Source organism: Tyto alba, unplaced genomic scaffold (genome assembly GCF_018691265.1).
Source record: "Tyto alba isolate M040663 unplaced genomic scaffold, T.alba_DEE_v4.0 Super-Scaffold_6, whole genome shotgun sequence".
In the NCBI taxonomy this organism is placed as follows: domain Eukaryota; kingdom Metazoa; phylum Chordata; class Aves; order Strigiformes; family Tytonidae; genus Tyto; species Tyto alba.
The window spans coordinates 46704493-46732186 of NW_024881327.1; the positions used below are offsets into that span (position 1 = coordinate 46704493).

Consider the following 27694-nt stretch of genomic DNA (forward strand, 5'->3'; position numbering starts at 1 on the left):
ATGAATTTGCTATCCACTCCTACAACTCCTGTGCTTTAATTTCTGTTAGAAAGACAGCAAAACGAACCATTTATGTAGTACTTGAAAACCTCCGAGTCTTCTGGGATTTAGGCAATTGATTAATTTTTCATATTTAAATAACAATGAGCTGAATCACAAGGGAATATGAATGTATGCATACCAACCCGCAATTTCTGAGTGCCTACCCCTATTGTTACACTGATGTAGCCTCCTACATCTCTGAAGCACCCAGCACAAAAACTTCTAGGGAAAATTATGAAAAAAATACTCTTGTCAAATCGTAGCACCACCGGGGGGGTTCACCATCTAGCACCACACCAGCGAGTTGCCCTAGCTGGTTTGGGCAAGAAGAAAGCCAAGACCTGAGGAAACCACGGAGGTGGGTACAGTTTAAGGTGTTACTAGCTCTAATAAACTCCCCACGATGCTAGGTGGGGAAAACGGACTGCCTTTTGAACACAGGCCGACCAGAGAAAGAGCAGAAGGGGTGCAGACAGGGGCCTGGTGCGCCCAGGCCGGCGCCTGTGAGGAGACTGGGTTACCCGCCCTTTCGCGGACACGGGGGCTTCAGGAAAGCAGACGTGGTGCTCCGCCAAACGCTCTACCCTGAGGTCGCGGGGCTGGCCCAGCCCCGGGGAGGAGGGGCGGTCTGACAGGAGGCCCCTCAGCCCTTCTCCCGCCTGCAGCCGCAGCCGCTCGCCGCGCCGGGCCAGTGAGGCGGCTGCCGGACAGGAAGGCGGGAGCCGGCAGCTGTGGGGAGGCCAGCGACCGTGGAGGGGCGGGGCGGGCCCCGGCCTGCCTTCGAACCGTGCCGCCCAGCCCCGCCGTGGCTCGGCCCCCCGCTCCTGGCGCTCGGCTCTTTTCTGCCTAGGAGACTCCCGCATAAGTTAGGGCGAACTGTGAGGAGCAATGAGTCAGGGTTGACAGAGAAGCTTCTTTGCGGTGAGGCGGCGCCATCTTACAATACGGAAGAAAAGCTGTGGCGGGCGCCATTTTGCACCTGAACGAGGAATAAGAAGAGTCTCCCTATTTTGTGCAGGTTGGGCGCCGCCATTTTAGGTTACGGCAGAATCTCCGCCTTTTTTAGCTGGACCTCATAGGGCGCCGCCATTTTGGCTTACGAACAAGACGGCGACCCGCAGGGGTCCTCACCCCTCCTTTCCTCCCTTTAGGTGTCTCGTAAAATGCCCGTGGAGAATCCTCTCTTTTTTCGCCCCGCTCCCAAGATGGCGTCGATGCGGGAGAGCGACACTGGCCTGTGGCTGCATAACAAACTGGGCTCTACAGACGAGCTGTGGGCGCCGCCGAGCATTGCCTCGCTGCTCACGGCTTCGGTGATCGACAACATCCGCCTCTGCTTCCATGGCCTCTCCTCGGCCGTCAAACTCAAGCTACTCCTGGGGATGCTGCACCTGCCCCGCCGGGCGGTGGATGAGGTGAGAGCTGGGTAGGAGCTTGCGCGGGAAGCTTAAGCGAAGCGGGGTGCTAAGCGGGGGGCGCGAGGGGAGAAGTGGGGTGCAGCGCCAGCCACCACGTCCCTTTTCACATGGAATCTGTGGCGAGGGGAGAGCCCGGGGCGCGGTGCCGCCTCAGGCCGGTCGGAGCGGCAGCTCCCCGCGGCAGCTCTGAGGAGGGGAAGCCGAGCAGAAACAACTCCTTAAGGGCAGGTGCCCGCCCGCTCTCGGCGGCGGGGGGGTGAGGGGGAGCGTACAGGCTGGTCCCCACAGACATCCCCACTTCTCCCTTGCAGCCTTTCTTAGGCGGGGGGGAAGGTGGTCTCGGCCGGCAGAGCGGTCCTTTGAGGCCCATCTCGGAGGACTCGGTCCTTGTTGCGGGGAAAAGCGCTCAGATTCCCCTCGGTGAGGAAGCGAGTGGAGTGGAAGCTTCGCTGCTGCTCCGCCTCCTGCACTTCAGGGAATCTTTGGTTGGCACTAGACTGCCTGAAAGCAGTTGCGACCTGAAACCCCTCTTACGCCTCCACATGGACTTGTACGGTTGTGTTTTGTTACAGTTTGGGTGCCTTTGGGGGAGAGGGCTTTCCTGAGGCAGTGGCTCTAGGATTAGGACAGAGAGGCGGTATCGTTTAGGAACAGTTCTGTGTGTTAGGCTTCCTTTACGCTCCTTCCTTAATACTGGCAGCTGTGTAGGTGTCTCAAGTCATAACATCTCAGCTTTAGGAAGGACAGCAGCAAGTGCTGAAACTTTGGGAATGAAAGATCTGGGGTCTGCACTCAACAGTGCTTTTCTCCGCTTTTTTGCATTATGGTCATGCATAAGGAACACTATCATGCTTGGGTTTTGCTTCTCTTTACTTTTCTGGGAACAGCTGGTACTTTACTGGCCTACCCCAGCTAATAAGCTGGCTGGCTTCAGTCTGAGCTGGCTCTGGAAGCTTATTCACTTGGCCCTGGACCATACCTCATCTGCAGCAGACTTATTCTTACCAGTAGGCAGCTACTGATGCTTGGGGCAATAGTTGGAGAATGACTAGCAAACATTTAAGTTTTTTCAGCCAGGTTTGAGGAATTCCTCCTACTTCCACCTTGTATGGTATTGGTTGTTCCTGGTGACAATCATGGAGGTGGTGCATAGTTAATCCTTTGCCTTCTTATGTAGAGTATACTCAGCTGTGCTTGCAGCAGTCTCTTGGCTAGGACACAGCTGCTGCTTAGGCTTAGTATACATATATACTAGGCAGGGTGTGGAGGGACAGTATGTAACCTGGATTATTGTATGCTGAACTGTGCTGAGCTTCTGTGTACTTCTGAGCTGAAAATGCACAAGGATCATGTTTAAGCAATAGCTTTTAGATTGAAAAGAGCTTAAAAAAGCTTGAGGACCTTTGTAAATAACACTGATGCCAACTCTCTGAGGGAGCAGAATTCAGGCCAGCTGAAATAACTCGTTAAAATGCTGTAAGAGTGCCCACTGGGTGGGTAAAAGAACTTTTAAAACTGATTCTGAGGAAGATGGTAACAAGCAACTTTACTTGACCTGTGCTTTTGTTAGCCACGGAGATAAAGTGTGTGTAAAGAAGAGCGTGTCAGTTTCTGTGCCTTTTAGTGTATTGGTAAACTGATCAGTTGTGTTCCAAATCTAAATCTTTTGTTACTGCTGTAACAAAAAATATTGTGGGATTTTTCATTTCTTTGGCAGAGTTTGTGAATTCAATCATAAACTTAATCTTTCACTGTAAACAGCACACTTGATAGAGATCTAGGGATTGAGCATATTTTCAGTCCTTTGCAAAGTACCTGTAAAATTTCAGTTATTTCAGGGATGTGTGATTTTTTTTTTTTTTTTTAAATGAGAGGAAGGGCTTAAAATTGTTAAAAATTAAAAACTCATGAGGCAGAAACCCATAACATTGCTAGTAGGTCTGCTATTATCATTATAGACTTCCTTCTGTAAACGGTAAAAATAGCTGGTGTAACCAAACTGCTGACAGAAAGGGATGTTGTCTTAGCTACACATAATTTGTGGTGAGTTTGATAAAATAGGTTGTATTAGTGAAGATTTGTTACATAACTTACTGTCAAGATTTTTGATATCTTAACTGGCATTGGGTATTTTACATATGATACCCAGAACATACATATGCATACATATATCTTTGTGTTCAGTATATCTATGCTGTGTAGTTCTCTGCAGTATTCTCTGCTCAGTGTATTATGGAGTACTGAACATGGTGTCTTTTTGCTAGCAAAAGTACACCAGTATAGGGTACCTGTAGCTGGAAGTGAAATTTGTCATTTGCAAATCACTCCCGTGTCTGAAAATTATTAAACTTAACTGTGAAAGTCCTTCATTAGTCTCTTTGGAAAGTCGTATGTATTTTCCATGACATGTACTAGTCTATATTGATCATGTATGAGGAGCACTGAGCTGGCATTTGAAAACTTAATAGTATTGGAAAATATATTGTATCGGCTTTGTAAAGCTTTGGGAATCTCAGTAGTGGATGCAGGATATGTTACTGGTTTGTTATATAGTATGTTAAATGATACCCCCCTCTCTAGATAACGGGTTTGACTTAGTTATTTTCTCTTCAAAATCTTTTATTTTTTTCCTGTTTTCTGTATCACAGCATTTTCACTAAGGCATAGAATAACATGGAAACCATTTGGGGAGCAGACATCTAAGTAAAAAACTATGTGGGAATCAAGGAAAGTGTGGTGATATCTGGTTTAGAAGGGGTTTAGTTGGCTGCTGGTCGTTTCTAAATCTCTTTGAAAGCTTCAGTCTAGACAAGTGAATCTTCAGTGAGCTCTCTTGAAAGCTCAGTGCTTTACTTAAGTGTTTTTCTTCCTCAAATGTAATATCCTTCAATTTTTATAATGTTTTCATTCAACACTCCAAATATTGTATAGATCTAAGTGACTTAATCCTCATAATGCTCCTGTGGGATAGGTAATAAACCTAATTTTTTATCATGCTGTGAACCTCATTACTGCTTGTTTGTTCCCACTGACTAATAAAAATAATTGGCTCCCATTTTCATTTTAAGTTAAGTGTGTTTTGTAGGCAGTTATCAAAAATATCCTTTCCTGCTGTAATTCTCCTGGCAGAACTTGCTAACTCTTGAATCTCCCTGCCCCCCAGCTTTTCATCTGCTATTTTTTTTTCTAGATAATCATGCTTATTTGAAATGATGCCTAGAGCTCATTGTAGTGGTGACTAGAGTTTCAATTGTGAATTTGGCAGAACAATTGCTTCTGTTTATTTTGTATATTATATTCTTGTTAACCTGATTCACAATGGCAAGTGCAAGTTTTCTTTTTGTGCCAGTGTTTAATTTATTTGTTCAGGGTTAGACTGTGATGTTACAACCAAGTCTGGAATGAGGATTGTGTGCTGCTGTGCTCTGAATTATCTTGGAGAGATGCTGTTTATCCCCACAGTGGTCTGCCCCTTTATTACAGTAGCTGCAAGAGAGCAAAAATTAATACTGTTTCTTCTTGCTTGCTTGTGTGAATCAGGAGTCCTCTGTTCACACGGGTGGGAGTTGTAGAGTACCTGGTGTGAAGGAATAAGAGGGCACATGACACTTGCCTTTCTGTCCATGTTCAAAACAGGCAGGCTGCTATGCATCTTTCTGTCCAGCATCTAGTGTTCTTAATTTTTCTGTCATGTAATATGGTATATTTTAATCTAATATTACTCTTGGCCACTTCTACTCTTTTTCGCGATTAAGATACAAAACATACACAATAGTGATATTTGAACTGTCCTAGTTTTGTATCATGTAAATATTAATACAGTACTTTCAGTCCAATGCTTTTAGCTTAATGAAAATGCTCTATAATAATACAGATATCTGTTAAATATCACCTTTTCTATGGCCCCTGAAAGATTAAAACTTGGTTGGGTTTATTAGCCAACTGTTGCTGCAGTTGTCTAAAGGTATAATCACATATATCAATTTAGTCGTAATATAAAGCAAGTAAAAGGGAATTACTTGCAAGAAGTCATCTTGAAGCTATCACTTTGTGTGTTTCTAGTAACATTTCTGGTTTTCACCCCTTCCCATAGTGCGGTTTATATATTCTTCCTGCACAGCCATTATTAATCTCCCTTTCTCTGTTCCCATACTTTTTCCACCCTGCCTGATCCTTTCTTGTTAGATGTTTCAGGTTGTGCCCTATGCTCTGTTTTGTTTTTTGTTTTTTTTTTTTTTTTTTTTTGTTTGGTTAGTTGGTTGGTTGTTTTTTGTTTGTTTGTTTTGTTTTTTGTTTTTGGGGTTTTTTTTTGTGCCAGCAGGCTGAGAAAAATACTTCATATCCTTAAGTTTTAGCTGAGAGAAATGCCAGAACATGTTGCATCAGATCTTGACATTCATGCTTAACAAGATTCTGGTTGGGACTGATGGGACTCTCACTGATCCAGTGTTGCAGTCTTACACAATTAAGAGTTTGGGATTAAGGCTGTGCTCTGTAAAGTAACAGAAAATCTCTATGTAGGATTCTCTCTTATTTTGAGTTGCATTTCATGCGTTCTCAAACCACAAGTGAAATTTTTTTTTTCAGCTGCCAGTTCCAAAGTGAACTGGGAATATATATTCATATATTTAAATTGCCATTTGACGACAAACCTGAGTCAAAACTCAAATCAAGGCTTGTTAAATGCAAACCCATATTCAGGCAAGGTCTCTGGCTAGCTCACGGTACATGTTACTGTGCTTTGCTTCCCTGTGTGACAGCGACTCTTCTTTTCATCGTGTTCTTTCTGCCATGAGGCTTTGTGATGACATTACTCGCTCAGTGCTAGGAAAACAAGTTGTTTGTGAGTTCCTTTCTGGAGGAAACCAAAGTCATGTGAAATGGTGGGTTGTAGCCTAAGTAAGTTGCCTGAACTTTAGCTGTCCTGAGAGCAATGTGAATGTAATGTGCCCAGAAAAAGAGCTCCATAGGAACATACATAGTGTAGACATGGAGCTCTGTGAATTTTTGATACCAGTAGAGGTTCTGTGGAGCACATGTGAAGGGTAAATTGGGAGGATATGGGAGATATCTCTACTCCCAACTATTGCCTCAGTTTGCTTTGATAGAGGCAGTTACAGTCTATACACTTGCCTGCATTAGTGGTATCCACATAAAAGCTTGTAAAAGCTATAAATAAACCATAGCTTTATCAACTCTCATGGCGTGTTTTAAATTTTAAGGTGTTTTGTGTAAATCAGTACTGCAATTCCTATGTGGGAGATAGGAGAATAAAGGACTTTTGTTTCGATAGTATTCACACTCATCCTCATCCTCTGTAGTAGAAGTGACTTCTGATGAGCAGTTTAGGGTTAGAATAGAGAGATTGACAAGTCTGTGTGGAGTTGAGGTAGTTTTTTATGTTTACTGAGAAAGAAGCGAGCAATGGAAGATAGCAAAGGCTAGAACCTTTTAAATTGATTCTCTCCATTGGATAAGTGTTGGTTAAATTTGACAACACATTAAACTGTGTGTGGTTATGGTTACGTGGTCAGTTTAATCCAGAGCAAATCAGTAGTGCAACTGAAGGGGGTAACTGACTGTCTTAGTGTCTCCTTTCTGCTCCATTCTTTTAGTGGTTTCTAGTGTTTGTGTGACTGTAGTCAGCTGCATCAAGGGGCTGATCAAGCTTAAAGTTATAGAGATGTTAGTTTTCTGTCAGATGAACTGATCTGGTTTGTTTCACAAGTAAACTACTGTGAGTGCTAAAACATGCAAGGGCTAAAGGACAAACTGCCCCTATAGTGCACTTGTAAACCTTTCCAAAGTGAGAGGGCAATAACATTGTGTGGATGAAAGGAATTGAGAAACGTGTTTGTCTGCCTCTGAGCTTTAAAAGTGCTTGGGGGCAAAAATGGAGGGCAGAAATTTTACTTTTTCTTAGAGTTGCATGAATAAGCTTATTTTATTCAACACTTTCGTATAAGAATAGGCTGGTTCTAAATAAAGGGAAAGAAATACAGTATAAAGGTGAACATGAGTCTCTTGCTTGTCTGCCTGTGTTCAGAAACATCTAGACTGTAACTAAGCTATATGTGCCACAGTGGGTTGTGAAAAATCAAAGTTCAAGTATTTCCGTACACTTGCTTGTAAATTCTTCAATGTTAATACCATACAGATAGAGTATGTCTAAATACTTTCCATAATTTTACTGTTATGTTTTGTGGCTTGATAGATGCACAGTATATATCAAACACCTTAATTCTGTGGAGCTAATGCTTTAATGCTTATGGTTTATGTGAAAGTTTACTTAGGGGGGAAAAAAAAAAAAAAAGCAAGTGTTCAGTCTTTATTTGGAGGGGTTTAAGTTTACCAGCGAATGAAGTAAAACAACTAATTGAAGAGATTCACTGTGTAACCCCCAGACTGTAGTCACCTAGATTTTTATTTCATTTCATTGTGCCAGCAGATATGTTGATCAGTAGTTTATAAAAATAAATTACTGTGACAATTACATTTTTTAAAAATTAATCTTATGCATTATTTCCCCTTTTTTCAAGATAGGTGCTTAAAGAAAAATAACTGTTTTCTGACTCTATAAACTTTGGGTAGATGGAAAATCTTGTTACTTGTGGCATATTAGTGGGCTGAGTCTACTGTAATACATCATTTTTGTCAAACAATACAGCTTTGATTAGCATAAAACACATCATTTTGGCCAAGCTTAAGTAAAATTTTGAGGATTTAATTTATGTTCATATGATGCAGATATGGTCTGTCTGATTAATTATTCTGTAGCCCAGAAAGGGGTACATCTTCTGTACTAAATCATTTGTTGTATTCTAATTGCATATTCTTATCACTGAGTATAAGGTGTGGGTACACTGGGAACATAAAGTGTAGAACATAAGGAGCCAGTAACATAAGAATCTGGTCTGTTGCTTTTTGTAAAAATGTTCAGTGCTAAACAAAGCCTTGAGCTGCCAAAAGCTCAAAACAAACTTGGGTTAGATTGACCGAAAGTGAGATAAACAAATTATCTTGGTTCATTCTTTACTTAGTTCTAGAGTTAATGTATAACTGTGTTGAAGCAGTCTCCCTCTTCCCTTCCCCAGTAGTAAAACATTGTGCATGCTTATGATAGTGTCGTCTTTTTTAAATAAAAAAATCCAAATATAACCTGTTTAAAACTGTTTCAAATTGGCTGATTTTCTTTTTCTTTTTTTGTTAGATGAAAGGGGCACTGACTGAAATTATCCAGCTCGCTACCTTGGATTCAGACCCCTGGGTCTTAATGGTAGCTGATATTTTAAAATCCTTTCCAGATACTGGCTCCCTTAACCTTGATCTTGAAGAACAGAATCCCAATGTTCAAGATATTTTAGGAGAACTTAGAGAAAAAGGTAAGCCTTTTCTGTTGGTGAAAATTACAGAAATATGATGCCTTTTTGCAGAAATAACCTGTCATTTCATAGGCAGTCTTACAATCTTCAGAGTATTGGTATCAGGACAAGCAGTATGTCTTGTCTCCTAACTGCCACAGTTCATGACCTGGCATGTTACTGGACTGAGAACTGTGATATTTGAGGAATGGTAACTTCTTAAATTATCTTTTCACACATCGTCAAAACTTAATGTCAGGTATTACCCTGAGCGTTTGTGAAGGGCAACGCAGAGGTTAATGTGCATTCATTAGGATTGTAGACAGGCTGTATGTGCACTGATAGGTAATAACTAACGTACTGCAGCTTAGTAAATTGAGGTTTTTCATGTATTGCTCTGTCTCGTATGTTTTGGTACCAAAGATGACAGTAAGGCTCTCTTTCTGCAGTGCTTGTGTGGGCAGCCTTGTGTGTGGAAGCACCACTGGTGTACTGGGCAGGTGGGGTGCATCTCTGCTGGAAGCCCTCCTCTAGGCAGCAAATGATAGGGGCTGTAGTGGAGACTGAGCACAAGAAGAGTTACGCTGCTGATGTCTGTCTAGCAATGGATTGCCTAGCAGCTGAAAATATTGGCTCGGGCACTGGCACAGTTACTGCTTCAAACAATGTAGTAAATGATGCAAAGCTACTGCTACTTCAGTGGGTTTGGTTTAGCACATTGCCTAGAAAAGACCCTGAGCCATCAACAGACAGACACAGTCCTGAAGTTAGGATTGCAGCAGACCAGTAATCAAATTACTTGGAGGTGGAAGCATTTTGTTTTCTTACTGTAAACAAATGATCATTTGTCTGTTCACACTTTCTGTTTGGTCTTTTGTTTATTAATTTTCTTTTTATGTATGATTTTTAAGGAATCTGAGAATTCAGTCATTTTTATCTTTTATTCTGCCAATAGTAGCATATTTAAGATTCCTATAATTTGACTAGGTATAATTAACATGGAAGCTCTTGTGAAGCTAATGTGAAAAACAAACATTGTAATAACTGGTTATATACTATGTAATAATTAGAACTAATTACTCTTGGTCTTTAAATAAGTAATCTAAAATTTAAAAACACCTGTACAGTCTAGTTGTAAAATGCTTTGTAATTAGCTATCAGAGAGGTGCTAATACCCATGTATACTGTGTTAACTCTTTGTGCAGTAAGTGAATGTGAAACTTCAGCTATGTTGCCGTTGGAATGCCAATACTTAAACAAAAATGCCTTGACAACACTAGCTGGGCCACTTACTCCCCCAGTGAAACACTTCCAGCTGAAAAGGAAACCTAAAAGTGCCACTCTCCGAGCTGAACTCTTGCAGAAGTGTAAGTAGTATTACAGCTGGCTGGTAAGATTAAGTACCAAATTAAATGGTGAAGGAAAAATTTATATTCAGTTTTATTCTCCAGTATGGGGATATACACTAAAATTTTCTGTTATAATAGCTTTGCTGGCTGTTTTTTTTTTTTTTCCTTTGATGGACTGATACATGTGGAAGAGTAGGTGCAAGTCATTCTGGCCCTGATTACATTAAAATGCTAATTTTGACTTAAATGCTGTTCATATTTCAAGGCATACAAAAAACTATCTTTTTAAAGCATAGATATATTCTCTCATGGGTATATTTAAGTCAGTTGTGAAGACTTGTGAGGGACAGCTTTGGTTAAAGCTTCTGAAACAACTGAAATGAGAACCTACTTTTATTTTGCCATATGTTTTTGCAACAGAGAGCAAGATCTGCTAATTAATGCTTTCTTTTGCTCAGTATGGCTATATAGGGTGTGAAAACCAAGAGGGTTTTTGCTAAGGAAAGGCACCATGTCTGTATATATGTGTTGGTAACTACTTGAACTGAGCGATTGTAAAATAGTTTACTGTACCTGCTGTTCTGTTGCAGCAGCTTGCTTCTTTCTTACATGTGACTTGAGTAGTTGGTCTGGTTAAATACAAGATTTGTAACTTTTTATGATGTTATATAGAACTTTCTTTAATTATTTCAATCACTATCAAGTAAATTGTCTACTCTGATAATTTCTTTCAGTTTAGACCATCTTGTCAGTTGCATAGTTATATTGATTTTGCATTTTCTCCAAATACTGTGTTTACCTTTCATAAACCTGGGGTTTAATTAAAATATAATTCTTCCTTTGTTGCTATTCCTATCTTTTTATGTATTAGTTAATAACATTTTATATAAGAAGCAATGTATTGTATTTTTTCAGCACAGGTTCTTTAATAACTAAAGCCCTTTTTCTTTATAGCAACAGAAACTGCACAACAGCTCAAGAAGACTGCAGGAGTGCCTTTCCATGCCAAAGGCAGGGGACTGGTCAAAAAGATAGATACGACAAGTATGGCTTACTTTCATCACTTCCCAGAAAAAAAAAAACATTAGAAAATAGCCCTGAAGAATATTATTACTGTCTGGTATATACAAAAACTTCTATTTGAAGCAAAGGATTTCTGCCTTTCTGCCTCCCTCTCTCCTGATACTTAAGTTTCTGACATGTCTTGTCAGAAAGAACAAGTGTGGGGTTTTTCTTAAATGGCAAGTATATCTGCCATGCTTCTAAAATGTAACAGCTAGATCATGCCTGTAGACTTTGGTAAGAATTTAATTTGCATCACTCCAGGAATAACTCCTGACTAAACCATGTTGCTCAAAAGGGAGCAGAGTAGATCACAGTAATCTGCTCTGCTCTTTGAAAGGCTGTGAAGTAGACTAAAAGTAACTTGTATTTGTGTAATTCTATGTGGAGAAAGAAGAGGGGACAGTGTGCTCTCTACAGCCAAAGCTGTGAAGTGGCTTCTATTTAATGGACATGACAAAGATGTTATAATCATTCTTCAGCTTTGCATTAATAGATTTCAGCTGTTTGCTGAAGTTCCTGAACTGCTTGAATTTTTCAAATAAGTTTTTGACTAGGAGCAAGAGGACGGTTCAGAATTAGTTACATACTTTAAGTCACTGCAGAGGTATAACCTTACGGACCACTGATACGGTGCTGAGGTATAAAACTTGAGTTATTTCTTGGTGTGGTGGCTAGAAGCTATGAAGTACTTTGTGTCAGTGCTATTTAAGATGTGGTTTTTAGCACCAAAGTTTGGCCACGTGTTCATGCAGGAAATGCAAAAACTGTAGTTGCAATTTGAACTAAAAGTTGTCTCAGTATTGGAATTGACCATTAGTTTTTGGCATTCTTTTTAGCTGTTGAACTAACAAAACTATTTTTTTAGACTTGGCCTTTAGAGCCAGGTGGTCTTGAAATGACAGTTATGGGACCAGCTGGGATTTACTCTGCTGAAACTTAGGTTGATCAGAGAGGATTGTCCTGTGGTGAAAAGGTTTTCAGTAGAATGTATAGAGGGATACAGAGTATCTAACCTCAAACTATATTTCCGTGTTTATCATCAAATTGTAGGGAATGATAAGATTGTCAGGAGGCTCAAAGACCTGATCGATATGTATATTTATCCCTAATTTTTTAGCAGTTGATGAATGAATGCTGTCTCCAGCACTTACCCTTCTACTTCATGTTTAATGTAACAGTGTAAAGTTGGGGGAAAACAGCTTCTTAGAGGTGTAGCAGTTTCTACTGAGTAGTGAGACAACAGGTTTTCTGTTTGCAGTATAGAACCAAATTGGATCCTTCTCCTTGTGCAAACAGCAGCTCCAGAATTTGACCCCTGTGGGAAGCAGTAATTTACCTTTCCAGTAGATTACAAGCCCTTAGCCCTGCAGAAGCGTGGCTAAGATTCTTTGATTAAATACCGTTTTACCAAGTAACTAAAGTTCAAAGAACAACTTTGGCAATAATTGGATTCAGAAGATATTCATGCTCAATATCTTTCTATGTGTTCAAAGTTTTTTTTGTTATAGTAGAGAAAGCATCAGTATATGAAGGAAAATTATATTTTGATAGCAGTGTACCTGTTTGATTACTTTATGTAGAATGGGGTGCAAGTGTTGGTTTAGAGACTGGCTCTTACCCCTTGTTTGCAGGATAAAACCTATTCTGACCTTTAAGGGACATGTAGTATATTACAGATAGTTCCTCATTATAAACATTTGGAGTTAAAAGGGAGGGAGTGTGTGCTTTAAGGAGAAAGCCAAAGAACTCCTTATTATTGTTTTTCGTAACTAATTAAACCTATTACAATTATTGCCTTTTTTGATCTGTCCTAAGCACCACTCAAAGGCATACCAAAACAAGCTCCGTTCAGGAGTACTTCAGCACCTAGCGTATTTAGTCCTTCTGGAAACAGAACTCCTATTCCTCCTTCAAGAACACCTTTGCGCAAAGAAAGAGGAGTAAAGGTAGGTCTGCTCTTTCTTAGTCTCTTTTCTGTTAAGTTTTTCCTGATCTAAAGTGAATTTCTGATGCTGTTTTGAAGCAAGTACCAGTATATTAAGGAAAAAATTAAGTACAGGATTTAGAGATAGGCTATGTAAATTTAACAATGGTTATTAAGTTTTCTATGGTTTTTCTTTTTAGCTTCTAGATATCTCTGAGCTGGATATGGTAGGTGCTGGCCGTGAAGCAAAGAGAAGAAGAAAGACATTAGGTTGGTATAGCATGCTACTTAAAAAGGCGGTTAATGTACCTGCAGATAAGATCCAGATTTGTAGTACCATTTTGATCGTCATTTGTTAAAACTTTTCTTCAGCTACACTCTTTTAAAAAGGGGAGAAAGAAGAAGAAAAAAACAAACTAACCAACCAAAACATTAAAAAAAAAAAAAAAAAAAACAACAAAACAAAAAAAAAAACCAACAAAACACAAACAGAAAAAAACAAACAAAAAATGCTTTAAGGGATGTTTTTTGTTTGTGCTTTTGTGTTGTTTGTTTGTTTTTGTTCCCCCCCCCCGCTCCCAATCATATTGCCATGTGCCTAGGTAATAACTCAGTTGCACGAAAGGGTTAAACTAGTTAGTTATGCTTTGGGCAGCACATAGATATATGAGTGGCTTCAGCACTGGAATTGTTCTGAGATACTTTGGTATGCTTATTTTTACTGGACATGTGGCTGAGTAAATTAATTGAAAGTAAAGTCCAAAAAAAATTACAGCATGCTCCAAAATTCTGGCTGAGAGATCTTAACAAGTGAATAGTATCTGATATACTGCTCTTAAGTCAAGTGACAGTGCCATTCTCTACTTAACCATATCAGGAAAATATACTAGGCAACATTTGCCCCAAAACAACCTTTTTGTATTTGTCACCAAAAAAATTAGTACCATCTCAGAACAAAATGATAATTGCAATTACATTTTTGCTTGGGTTTTGATGCTTTCTAATATCACAAAATTAGCCAGTTGTACCTAATTACTTAGTTACTCTGTCTTGATATACATTGTGGTTCAGTTCATAATTGGGTTGATTATAAAATTGTGTCTGAAGATTACTGTATCTGCCAACCTTTCAACATATACCTCTTTAAGCATATTTTAGCAGATTTTGAGAAATTAATTTTTATGTCTTTGTTTAAAAAAGTATAATCCAGTATTTCAGAAAACTTCCTTGAATTGACTTCTGTTTTTATGCAATAGATACAGAAGTTGTGGAAAAGCAAGCCAAAGAAGAAACAGTAGTAGAAAATGCTACCCCAGACTATGCTGCTGGCCTTGTGTCTACACAGGTAAAACAAAACAAAATCAACCAAAAAAAAAAAAAGAGGAGGAAACCACAATGCGTGTTATTCTAAAACATTTAAGCACTGTAATGGTATTTTACTAACTTGTTGAAATATGCCTCTTAATGTAACAGTCTTTATGTAATTATTTCAAAATTCCATTGTATTTTCACCAAACTAGATAAAAAATTCAAAGCAGGATGAAGGTAAAATTTTTGATTGTTTTCATGTTGATATTTTAAGTTTTTGATGGGGTATGGTATCTCTGTAACTGTGAGGACTGTAGTCTTCTGTCAGAGAGGAAGGGGATAGGAGGGGCTCTCGGCCTGTGGAGACGTAGAATCATTTTCAGGAGGTCCTGCAGGTTTCCCTCTGTGCCCGTGCATACTTTGTGACCCTAGAGGAGTAGTGTCCACAGAAGTCTCAGTGAGGAGCACTTGTTGGCCTGTGCCCAGGAGGGATAGTTGAATATAAGCAAACAAGTAAGAAAGAAGTCTTTACAACTCACCTATATTCTCGCTTGAGAAAAGAACGTACACACTAGTATCCTTCAGTGGTTCTTTTCTCCCTGTTTTCGCTTGTAATCTTTGAGAATTGATACTTGATCCAGAAGGCAGCTTTTTCTGAGATCTCCAAACTTGTCTGTAACTAAACTTAGCCAATTCCATTCCTAATATAAGAGGAAGATGATCAAACTGAAATTGATCTCTGTCCAATTTACCCATTGCTTATAAATCTGTGCTGCTTAAAGCCCATAAATTTCAGAGGTGGGCCACTCCTTCTCTTAACAGTCTTTTTTGTTTTTTTAAATCCAAAAGTTGTTTAGGATCTATGGAAAAAGCTAACCAGTTGCTAGAGGTAGTTCAATCAGAGAGTGAGAGGTGGGGGGGAGGAGTTGTGTATAGGGTTTTTTTCCTCATTCTTTCAGATATGGTGCACTGGAAAAACTGCGATGCGGCTTTGTGATTTCTCAGTCATGACCTAACTTTTACAAGAATGTTAGGTCCTCCCCCTGTTCTGAGTTAGAAATTGTCTGTTCTATTCTAGCAAACCTTGGCCTGGAATTAATTTGTGCAACTGCGTTCTTTAGATACTAATAGATAATTTGGGGCTGCTTCACCCAGTGTTTGCAAGCCTCTTGCGATGATATAAATCCATCTCAAATCTTAAGTGTTGTCGTGTTCCAGATTTAAAGTTGTCATGATAACCTTTGCCTCTTTAAGTCCATATGTTGACATTCAATGCTTGCCTTCAGAAAGCACTCCATTTGAAATACCTGTGGTTTGATTGGTGAGCCAAGCATTTTTTTCCTCTAGAGCCTAATGGTAATCACTGCAACGTTAGTCCCATGGTTATGGGGGTAGCAATCAATAGCACCCATGCCAAAAACAACATATAGGCAAATATTGGTAGACCTGTGTCAGGAGTGAAGGTCACTGCCTGTCGTTCTGTAGAATGCTAAGAGTTTCTCTTTCTGGCAAGCTCTACATTCCACAGAATGTCCATCTTACTTTTATCTAGTAAGGCTCCCTTAAATGATTTGTCTGCTAGACTTACTCCCTCAAAACTTCTTTCTTCTGTCAACCCCTTATGTTTGTAAGGCTGGACTGGACTAAAGTGGAGATCTTCATAGGAATACTATGCTGTTGTCTTTATGATGTGTGTGCAATATCACGTATAGTTAAGTACAAAACGTGGCATTTTCTTTGGCTTGATCTTAGATGACATACATCATGTTGGTGTTGACTGTCTGTTTCATTGGAAACAGGGCTTTACCTGTGCTTTTACTGCTGCTTTCTGCTTGCTTATGTCCCAGAGGCCTTTGCATTCTCCTGGGTGATATTTTAGGAGGCTTTTTGCCCAGGGATGAACAGGTTGCTGCTTGCTAGTAGTGAAGAGCATATTTGCTCAGGCAGAAGATCACATTTCTATAGTGTAATTCTTCAGAGTACCATCTGCACAAATTTCATTATCTAGTCTCCACACTACCAGCTGAAGGAATGGGACAAAGGAACAGCAGCTTGACTCTCTTTGCAGAAGTACATTCTCCATAGTATTTTGTTTCCTGGCTCAGACTGTGCCTTTGGAAGCAACTTTGATCTGAATTAGGGGAAATAAAAGCTGCTTTTTCTCTCCTACAGTAATTCTAATATCTGAAGTTTGTATAGGGAGTTAGGGTTGAAACGGCAAGCTTGCCCTAACAAAGCAGTCCATAGTTAACTTCCCAAAAGGAATATCATAGCAGAACTAATGCTGAAATTGTATTTAAAATGCAGACACAGTGCATCAATATATGGCATACAGATATAACACTTCATTTTCTGTTTTACAGAAACTAGGCTCGTTGAACAATGAGCCTGCACTACCTTCTACAAGTTACTTACCTGCTACCCCCAGTGTGGTGCCATCCTCTTCTTATATCCCAAGCTCTGAAACACAGCCAGGTAAAAGATTATGCTTTTGGGACCTAATACCTCCAACTCTATACAGTTTTACTGTCTAGCTCTTCTTTTATTTACAAACCTGCTATCTCCCAACTCTAGTGAAACTTAACCTTAGTAGTCTAAAGAGCCATTGCAGGAACCCAGCCTTTGGGCTTGGGGTAACCAGACATGTCATTTAACCTAAATAAAGAAAATGCTTGTTGGTTTTAAGTCTTAAAATGACTGCTAATTAAGTCAAGCAAGCAAAACAATTCACTGGTTGTTTTTTTGTTTTGTTTTGTTTTTTTTTGCCTACTGTGTAATAGAAAAATCTAGCGATATGCAAGTCTAGAGTATTACTCCATACACACATCCATATATATGTACTTACAAAACAGTTGCTTTCAACAGCTGAGCTCCTACATATTTTGAAAAGTTATGCATTATTTTCAATTCTAGGCAATTGTCTATAATAAAAAATAGCATTTGTACAAATCTTGTATTTCTACACCTTTTATTTTAACACACCTGGTTTTACCTTTCCTTCCCTGCTGCGTTTAAAGTCTTAAAGGAATGTATCAGTTTGCAGTAACAGATGTGCATGACTGGGATTCATTACCAGACCTTGTAGTTAACAGAGAACCGACACTTCCACTTAAGGCATTATTTTTCCTCTTGCTTGTTGTGATTTGGTACCGTAACATTTGTCTTTCTGAGCTGTGGCATGTTGGTCACTATAGAAAAATTAATATGCAAAAGCTGATCACTTCACTTAGCCCTGAAACAGTTCAGAATCTCTCTGAAGGCCCATGCAAATCTTTCTCTGGCAGAAAATTGGCATCTCCAGAAGGAACGCAGCCAAGAGCACATCAGTGTTGTCAGCAGCTACTATTATTTTCCAGAACCTTGGCATTGTATTCCACAGCAGGAAAAGCCTAGTTTAAAATTCTCTATTGTCTTTGTTCTCTATTTTTGCCAATTTTTTCCTTTTGGAGTATGAGGTATCTATCTTTTCTTGCAGACAAGGATTATAAAACTGGTTCCTTGATATAAGGTGCACACAGAAAATCCACAGATTTGGTTTCATATAATCTGAGGTTGCATAATTAAGACGTTACTTTATGCAAATCAGTTATTCTGACATGAGAGGAAGCCAGTAATAAAACTGAAGAGATTTGTACAAAATTAAGGGGTAACTAATTGTTACAAATGTTTATCCTCTCAAGTGTTCACTGTCCTGTTCCACATCTCACTGGATAACAGCTGTATTGTTAAAACCAATGCTGTGTCTGTGACTCGGTGTAGAGTGGTAGACATCTCATTCTCTAAAATCTGATCTGAAAGGCATCAGTGTAGCTCTGGTCTGTATCTGCCTTGTAGTCTGTTGTGAACACAATGTGGATAGGTTAACTTAAACCTCATGAGATTTGTGAAAGGTGCTTAAGCATCTGTGCTCATGTCCAAGAGCTGCAAAAGAGTGTAACTGGCTAAACTATGCACTGGGTAATTACTGTTTGCTGGGCAGATAGTAATTTAGGAAATCACAGTAACCTGATTATATATGTAATCTCCACCTGCAGCCAGGTTTGGAATAGTAACTCCCTTAAGTGCAGGTGAATGGATCAACTTTGAGAAATAAGTTAGGACTTGTCAATACTGCGGGATTTTAACCCTCTTAGCAGTTAGTGTTTAAATAATGAGCGATTTGTGAAGACTATTTTTAATTCTGTCATCTGTTAAAGTATTTATGTATTTTCAGTATTTGTTACTGGCTGAGTCTTAATTGCCGTTTCTTTTGGAAGTTTCTGCCACATTAGGTAAAAACAGATTAAATATTTTTATGGTTTTGGCTTCCACATAACTGTACAGGAATAATCCTGGTAGGGTCAGAGTACAGTTGTTATAGCAATATAAGCTAAAAAGTAAATAAAACTATTTCAAGCTAATAAATCTGATATCCATTAAACATAAAATTTTATGCTAAATATAGTATAATTGATATTGGACAGCTAGTCACTCAGTTGTCTAATTATTGCTAAAGATAATTGAGTGGAGAGAGCGCTAGCTCTTCAGTTGTTCATATAGATATTAGATGACATACTGAATCACAGTGCTGAAATGGAATAATCAGAATTTTTAGTTTTCTTTAAAGGCTGTTGGTGATGCTAATCCCTGTTTGTGGGTTATAATGTTTTTAATTGTCGTGACTGGTTTTTGCAGCTGGTTCTGCACGAGAGGCCTTGCAGACTAACAGACAGACTGAAGAACCTGCCGCTCCAAATGCTACTACAACTCTTCCTACGCAATTCAAACAAAGAACACCCATGTACAATAGTAACTCTAATCCACCTGCGGCTACACCTACCTCACCCCTAACACCTACCACACCTCCTGCCATTTCCCCTGCAGCACAAGCACCACAGGTGGCCCCCCAAACTCAGCAACAGCCACCACCGAAGAAAAGCCTCTCTCTCACAGTAAGTAAAACTAGGTTCTTTTTGACTGCTGCTTTTGTTGTAGATTGGAAAATGTACATTTTCATAATTGATCTGATTTAGTATGTTGGCAGTTCCTGGCCTTTGGATCATGGAGTGGTTGAGGCTGCTTTTTTGTAACCAAAGATAATAAAAATGTGTTGTGGCTCTGTAGCATTGCTGTCTTGGTGTTAATCACAACATTTTTAGTTGTGCAGCGTTAAGGTCACAGTAAGCTGTCTTTATTTACTGCTAATTGTTATGTAAAACAATGTTGTGTTGCTCATGATAAAGAATCTGGGGAGAAAGGTGTATTTCCAGCAGAGCTGTTGCCCAGCCAATTGCATATAAGGATCCTGTTGTTGCCATGGTAGGAGAAAAGATATCAATAGATTATTCTAAGGCTAAAGCCTTTATTTCTTGATCCTCTCAGTTCCTCATTATGCATCTATTAAAACTTAAGAGCGGGGAGGAAACTAAACTCGACAGCAATTACATATTTTTGTCCTGAAGTTTCTTATTGGTGCCATGTTGGTATTTATTATGTGCATGCTTGAAGTTAAGCAGGTAATTAATTCAAGATGCAACTGATTTGAAGACTTTGCTAAGCACATCTGTAAGCCTGGCTTGCAAGATCTGAACTTTAAGAAGCTGGATGACTCTTTCTTTTAAGTATCTCTTTTCAGAGGATTTTTTTTAATAAATGAAATTATTGTAAGCCTGGCTTTGTTGGACTGTAGAGGAAGCATTGGGGTTTTTTCCTTTTTTTCTAGTGTTATAAAGAACACAAAATTGATATGTAAACATTAAGTTTCTTGGCACCTGTTTCCATAACTATTTAAAGGTGGGTTCTTTTCCAGTTTCAGAATTCAGTTATTACTGTTGTGTTAGGTGTAAGCATTAAAGAGGAAAAGCCTTGAGGCTAAGGCTTTTTTGTTTACTTTTTGTAGGTGTGCGTACTTCCACCATACTCTTTTATGCTGGTCTGTGGGTATTCATACAGTATCTGTTGGCAGTGTTTTCTCCACTGGAATTCCTATTTGTTGTATCTGTTGCAGAGGGAGCAAATGTATGCTGCACAGGAAATGTTCAAGACTGCAAACAAAGTTACAAGGCCAGAAAAAGCTCTTATACTTGGATTCATGGCAGGATCCAGAGGCATGTATTGAGACTAATTTAGTTTGCTTTTGAATACCCAAATCTGAAATACAGCCTAGCATTTATATGTGTGCATATATGAGAGCAAGACTCTGCTTTATCTTTGCTCTCTATGGGGTGGACTCTGCTTTACTCTGGACTGTACATAGTTTTATGGATTGTAGTTCTGACTACCTGGAAATGGGTCTTTAGGGTCTGTTTTCATTGAGTCAAAGAGTGTGTCAGAGCAGTTGCTAAACACAATATATACATAACTGAACACAGGTAATACAATGGCTTACGGGTTGAAGAGAAACAAGGCAGTCAATCAGAACAGTAGACAGACTGGTTAGGTTCTAATAGTCTGTCTAGAAGACCAATGAAAGTTCTGTAGCAAGTTGAGGTACAAATTGAGTGGTACAGAGTCTCCTTGCTAATTCCTTTACATTAGAAATGTTGCAACTGTCGTTTTGGAGACTTTAGTTAACCACAGGTGCTGCGAATCACTGGGAGATAAGCTGTGTCATAGCTAGATTCTGTCATCTATTGGCCTTGATAGACCAAGGCTGTTTCACCCAGAAGATTACCAGATGTAAGATGAGAAGGGGCTTAAGAGTCCTTAAGTGAACTCTATCATTGCACTAGCTCTGGTTTCTTTCTTGGTATTTGAGGGCTCTTATCACTGGAGTGCTGGAGCCTAAATGTGGCTCATGCATTTTGGATTAATGCAATATATTATTGAAGATGACCAGAGTAGAGTTACTGTGGTGATCCCTGGGCTTTAAGAAAGTTTTGTATGTCTTGCATTAATGATGGTGCTCTTAGTACTAGATGCTACTTCAATTTGCAGTAGGAAGATGTACTTCAATTCTACATTGGTAGTGTTTTGTAATGCAAGGTAAAATATTTTGGTAGTGTGCACATGTGTATTACATATAGATAGATAGATAAGTATATACAAATATTAATACCTTCAGTAATAACATCAGGTGAATAACTGCCAACTAAGATATTTTTGAGCTTCTTGAATACCAATTCCAGTACCTTGAAATGTAACATTTAATACTTTTACTGGCATGGAACTGAGTCTTGAACAAGTGATGTTGGCGAAGCTGTTTCGGCTTCCAGAACAGCTGAAAATTGTTGAGATTTTTAACTACAAAGTATATCCCAAATAAAGTAACTCTGGTAGTTTGAGTTTACCAACTCCCATTTAAATATAAGCTTCTCTTATGATTTTTCAAGCAGACAGAAATGACACTGGTCTGCTTCACTCCCCTGTTGTTGCTTCAGTTACTTTAGCCTTGGGGTTCATCTTTTGAGGTCTGGTTTTGTTATCCTTCAAGCTCAGTTGGTGATATATGGAGGGAAGAACAGCTTTGTGTGACTTTAGGGACATTACTTGCTTGGTTTGGAGTTTGGGCTTTGGGTTTTTTCAGCATAAGATAAGAATCTCCATCAAATGCTCTTTGCCTTTTCTAATACAGTGTTGAAATGTATAATTTGTTCCTATTCTTGTGTTCACAGAGAATCCTTGCCAAGAGCAAGGTGACATCATCCAAATTAAACTTAGTGAACATACAGAAGATTTACCAAAGGCAGATGGCACTGGCAGCACCACTATGTTGGTTGATACAGTCTTTGAAATGAACTATGCTACTGGTGAATGGACCAGATTCAAGAAGTACAAACCTATAACTAATGTTTCGTAAGAGATGCAGCAACAGCAGACTGGACCAAATCAAGCTTAGAGTCAACCAGCTCATAGAGTATGTCAACTGTATAAAATGGCATTTGTGTGTACATTTCTTATAACCCTTCAGAGTAGAAGTTGTGGCTCTTCAACCTAACTGGGCTCAGTGAACACAGAAGATGATGGTGTCAAACTTGCTTCTTTTTTTTTTTTTTTTTTTTTTTTTTAAATCTTGGGAGAGGGAAAGGTGTTCTGAGGGGGGAGAGTTGGTGTGTTTTTGTTTTCCTACAGTTCAGGATGGTGTCAAAGGAGATCGCAACCAAAGGATTACAGATGGGAGCAGTTTACTTCTGGGTACCGGAAGAGAAGACTACTGCACAGTCATTCACGGTTTACCATTAAATGAGGGCACAGATCTTTATTGTAAAAAATATTTTCTTTGGTTACATGGGTTCTGTTGTGAGAACGGACATTTAAAGCACTACAGGTCAGTGCTTGTTTATTTTGTAGTTCAGCTGCAATATCACTAAATATTGCAGATGATAGGTGTCCAGTGTCTAATGGTACCCACTGTATGTTTAGCTTATTTATGCTTGGGTCATAGGATGGGATTGAGAAGCTTTGTTAACTTGCTATATTGTCAGTGTCCATGCCCAGCATGTGTTAATCTATTTGGCATCTTTTGAGATTGAGAGGAACTGAATATTGTAACTGTCTGAATTAAACCATCAAAATTAAGAAAAAAATAATGGTGGTTTGGTACTGCCTGGCAGCGATAGCTCTTTGCCATGTAAATCTTAGGGTAGAAGTTGATCTATGGCTCTTGTAGAGCAAGCCCTTTGAACATCATAATTTACCTGGAAGGAAGCAAAACTATTACATCTCAAAACCAATTGCAGATTAAGTTAAAAATGGCCCTAGAAATGGTTGAGTGACACATCCGTATATAGATGGTTGGGAAGATTTTGTTGTCTTGAGGCAGTGTTAATATGTTTGGTTGTGCAGTCATAATGTGTTTGATTGACAAGCCCTGATCTAAAAAATTTTGAACGACTGTAGCTGTGGTTCTTACCAGTGTAGTTATATCAGTATAATCACTAATGTGGCCACAATTATACTGGTGCATAAATGTGCCTTATACTTGTCCCCTTCTAGTAAAAGCACATTTTTATCTATATAACTGTGTTCACACCACTGGTATAATCTGGCTTTAATAGTACAAATAAAACTTACATTTATTGAGATGGCTTATGTACATAGTTCAGGATTCATCCTTTGGAGACTTGGTTTCATCATTTGAAGGAGACTTGGATTAAATGTCTGGTTTCTGCCAGTACTTGTATGTGGAGCTGTGCTTGGTTGGGAACAGTGCTTAGAAGGAAGAAATACAAGGATGAGTAGCACAAGGGTTGTTTGGTGCTGAGGAGGTACCTTGCATTGACTAGAGGTTCATGTTAAAGCAGAACTCTTAGGATAAAATGAGGCGCTTTTATTTTTTTTTTTTCTGAAAAGAAAGCAGACCAAATCCTGTAAGTATCCTTATATACTAACAAAGATGTTTAGATGATTGGAGTCTTTTTGTATTTTGGGGCATTTTTATTGTATTTTATTTTTTAAAAAAACATTATCCAACATGACAGGGCAAGTATAAATAATAAGAAAATCTCTGTTATACAGTTTTTTAAGATGTGACCAAAAGTATAAATTTCTTAACTTCAAGCAAATACACAGAATGTTCTAGCTTCTTTAGTGGGCGAGTTATTTGATGGTACCTGCTACCATTACCGAGTGTTGTGCATGTATTAGTGTGGAAGTTACTCACATGTAACTGTGACACTGGGGGCTCTGCTCCACATAACCCCATTTCAGAAACAATGTAGATCGTGATTCTGATTGCGATTTTTTCTTTAAACTGCTAGAAACCAGCCTGACAGGCAATGATGAGTAGTGGGTTTTAGTTTTTAGGAGTTCAGTAGAGTGCGTTTTCATGGTTATAACTTATTTGATTTATAGTATGTTACACAGTAAGGGCTAATGATAGAATATGAAAGCGTTCATCTTTTAAAAGAAAGGTTTAAGGAAAAGTGACATTCCTTTTCTTGTCTGCATTCAAATTTTTAAAGTTTTCTTGTGATGACCAGTTTTCTGTAAAGATGTATGATACTTCTGTCTTAACTGTTCCTGCTTGCTAGATAAGCTGCAAGTACCAAATATACTTTTTAAGAAAGAACTTTTAGGAAAACTAGCTGACTTGAGCGGCATGTGCTGTCATTGTAAATTGTTGATGCAAGACTCTTTGCAATTCAATAGTTATCAGGAGCTGCTGTGTGATGGCTCTCTTGGCTTACTTGAGATTAACGGGGGGGTCCCTCGCTAAACTTTCTTAGTCCACAGAAGTCTGCGTTTTAGACCTGTGCTGTTGTGATGGGGACAGTTGTCCCTCTCCTCTTTGGGAAGCTCTTCTAGAATGAGGTGGGGTCATTTGAGTGCAGTAGTGTATAGGAGGCTTAACCATGCTGCTACCTATTTTTATTTGCTGCGTAACAAAGTTGGTCTCCAGGCCTGATTGTCTAAAGTCGGTCATATGCAATAAAATGAAACTTTAAATAGAAGCATAGTATATTTTTAATTCCGTTAAGTCATTAGGATGAGACAGTTTAACACTGCACAAATAATTTATTTTTAAAGTGACTTTATGACCCTCGATACCAGAGCATTACTTCAACTTGATCTGTGAAACTAGAAAGGTTTTTTTAAATGCCTAAAGAAAAGGAAGTTTTTGCACCATTGTTAAAATGATATGGTTAGAAGTTAAACTACATGGAGTTCTGTGGTTCAGAGAATGAAATCGTTGAACCGGTGGCTTGGAAGTAGGGATAATTCCAGACAATTCAGAAAGGGCAACATCAACATTTAAATTCCAATGTAATGGAATTGTTGCAAGCAGAATAAAATCTGGCCCTGGAACTTAATATTTTTTGTCTTGAATATTCAGTCACATGGCTGTTAGCTGTATTCCATTGAGTGAGGCTCAATGTGTGCTGTAAGATTAACCAAAAACATTTGTTGATTGTAGAATGACTTACAGATGTACTGACAAATTGACCAGAGTAGTAGTTGAGTTTTCTTAAAGCTTTGTTTGTGTCCTTTCCTCTTTCCCTTTATCCAAGCATGAAGTTGTAGGAAGTAGAAGGCCCAAACTTCCTAAGTGCATTACTGCACCTCAGCAAGGCAGGATGTCCCAGTTTCTCTTGCCCATCCTTATAAAGAAACACCTTGTCTGTGCAAGCCTAGGCATGATATGAATTAGCGTGTTTGATTTTGAGTGTGGAGTACTGGAGAAAGACATTATTCAAGTGGCTTGTGTTTATCCCTGTCCTGTCCAAACTTTTTAGGGGAGAAAGAGCACATACCTATATACCCAGGCTTATTTAACAACTTGTCCTACAGCAAAGTGTTGGGTTTCTTCAGGCTCCATTTACTTTCATGAGTGCCCTCAGGACCAGGAAGAATAAAATGAGTGTAATGATGAAGGTGAGCCCAAGGAGGATGCTGAGCAAGAGTTCTGATCACAGATTCCATCTTCCTTTTCAACAGAACATTTTTTTCCTACTTGCACTCTGTAGTTATCTCCATATGAAACAGTCGAGGCTTAGTACGGTTAACACTCTAGTATTGGGCCAGTATTTTGTGAGTTAACTTGATCTTCACTGGTAGCTTTGCCATTTAATCTTTGCATTAAATACCACAAGGATGCTGGGTGCGATGGGGAGGAGCCTTTGGTAGTTGCTTGACATCTTCATGTGAAATTGGTCACTTCTCTCACTAAGTTGTGTCAAAGTGCAGACCATTTGTCTAGATGAAAGAAGCTTGAAACTTTGGCATTATACAGTTTAAGAGTGAATTACATTTTCATAGTAAGATCTGACTGGAAAAAAAGACTAAAAATGTTAAGCCAGAGCCCTCTGGGAATCTGGTGCCTTTAACAAGAACTGTCATTTTGTAAAATGTTACATCTATAGCATAGCCCGTATGTTTTCTATTGTTTTTTTGTACAGTTGTAAATTCAAAATATTCTGTCTTTGGGTACGTATTTTCAGTGTAATACAGTATGTATAATAAAAATTTAGATTTTTCTAAGGAAATGGACTGATAATCTTTTTAGTATCAAGTTGCGTATTATACTAACAGTCGAACTGGTGGTGCGTACCACTTGCCTGAGATCAAACAGCCAAATTGCATGATAATACGTATCCATTTTAGATTTATGTCACATGGCTTCTGTATTCTGCATTTCAAAGTTGACATTTCAGAGTTGACATGTGCTAGTTTTGCTGGTTAGGATATTTGTGAGTAGGAGGTTTACCAAAATACCTGCTCTTGCTTTCTGCACAGATTTGCTGAAAACTGATTAACCCTGGGTGATGTGTCTCCACAGTGTGCGGGTGTGCCTGTACCGAAGCACTCGAGCCACAGCCTAGACCTCATGGTACAAGGAGGGTTTGTCATGCACAGGTTCCGTGGATGGCCCATGTGGTTTGAAAGTGTGGATTAAACCCCTTTTGTTTTTTTTTTTTTTTGTTTGTTTTTTTTTTCTTTAACATAATCTTTAGCTGAATTACAACAGTGCCTTCTCTCAGTTTGAGTGCTGCAGAAGGTGGGTGTGTTTTGATTTGGGGTTGATGGTTTGGTGGGGGTTTTTTTGGTTGGTTTTTTTTTTTTGTTTGTTTGTTTTTGGTGTTTTGGTTTGGTTTTGGAGTTTTTGTGGTTTTGTTTTTTGGTGTTGTGTTTTTGTTGGGTGGTTTTGTTTTTTGTTTTTGTTTTTGTTTTTTTTACCAGAAACTGTTTCATCTTCAGATACCCTCTCTGTGGTCTAATTTACCCTGTAATAAACATGAAGGCTTATTTTACTATGTTGAATTACATGGACATGTGTGGCTGGCCTCATTCCAATTTTCTTATGCACAGCTCTGTGACATGGCTCTGTTACACTTGCCTGTGCTGGTGCGGTGCCAGATACAGTCTGAGGTTTTTCTTTTCTGTATCAGATCGACCTTATCAAATAGCAGGGAAGAGAATTCGGTTCCAGGTCAACTGCTCTGGCAGAACACTGGGGACAAAGCTTTGAGAGGAGGTCGAGATGCACGTTTTGTTTGTTATTTCATAGGGCACTTGCTCTGTCAAAGAGATTTCCTGGTGTCCAAATGAGTGGCTCACTGATGCGTGTTATGTGCCACTTTGTCCGTCTTCTGAGAATGGCTTGTGCAGAATCAGACCCACCTATTTTTAGTGATCTCTGTGTCACTAGACATTTTGGACAAGCTTAGCTGGAACAAGCATGTAGGTTTTTTAATGTTTAGGGTACTGCTTTAATGCTAACTCTTGTGACTGATGGTTGACCAAACATTGACCTCTTTAAGACCTGGACAAACTAGTGTCAGATATTATCCTAAAGCTGTCTCGTATTAC

At 39.1% G+C, this 27694-nt stretch overlaps 1 protein-coding gene across 4 annotated transcripts; it reads left to right on the top strand.

Annotated features, from left to right (window-relative positions):
- The first annotated feature begins 384 nt into the window (after positions 1-384).
- Positions 385-26955, top strand: NELFA (negative elongation factor complex member A). Of its 4 annotated transcripts, none has more exons than XM_042808169.1 (12): positions 385-400; positions 1194-1457; positions 8671-8842; positions 10027-10188; positions 11125-11214; positions 13051-13181; positions 13360-13429; positions 14416-14504; positions 16831-16942; positions 19142-19398; positions 20454-20553; positions 22060-26370. In XM_042808169.1, exons 2-12 carry the CDS (start codon positions 1206-1208, stop codon positions 22242-22244), a joined length of 1620 nt encoding a protein of 539 aa, XP_042664103.1. In that variant the 5' UTR covers positions 385-400; positions 1194-1205; the 3' UTR covers positions 22245-26370. The 4 variants fall into 4 exon arrangements, 2 of the variants coding, with proteins under 2 accessions (XP_042664103.1, XP_032843280.1); XR_004406314.2 differs by lacking the exon at positions 385-400 and adding an exon at positions 26621-26955 and having other exon boundaries at positions 743-1457; positions 22060-22301; XR_004406315.2 differs by lacking the exon at positions 385-400 and adding an exon at positions 26664-26955 and having other exon boundaries at positions 743-1457; positions 22060-22301.
- Positions 26956-27694: the final 739 nt, after the last annotated feature.

Excerpts from the sequence above, each read along its gene's own strand:
- NELFA (XM_042808169.1), top strand. The coding sequence starts at position 1,206 with ATGCCCGTGGAGAATCCTCTCTTTTTTCGCCCCGCTCCCAAGATGGCG. Across the intron at positions 11,215-13,050 it reads CAAAAAGATAGATACGACAA|CACCACTCAAAGGCATACCA; the intron begins GTATGGCTTACT and ends ATCTGTCCTAAG. Across the intron at positions 19,399-20,453 it reads AGAAAAGCCTCTCTCTCACA|AGGGAGCAAATGTATGCTGC; the intron begins GTAAGTAAAACT and ends TATCTGTTGCAG.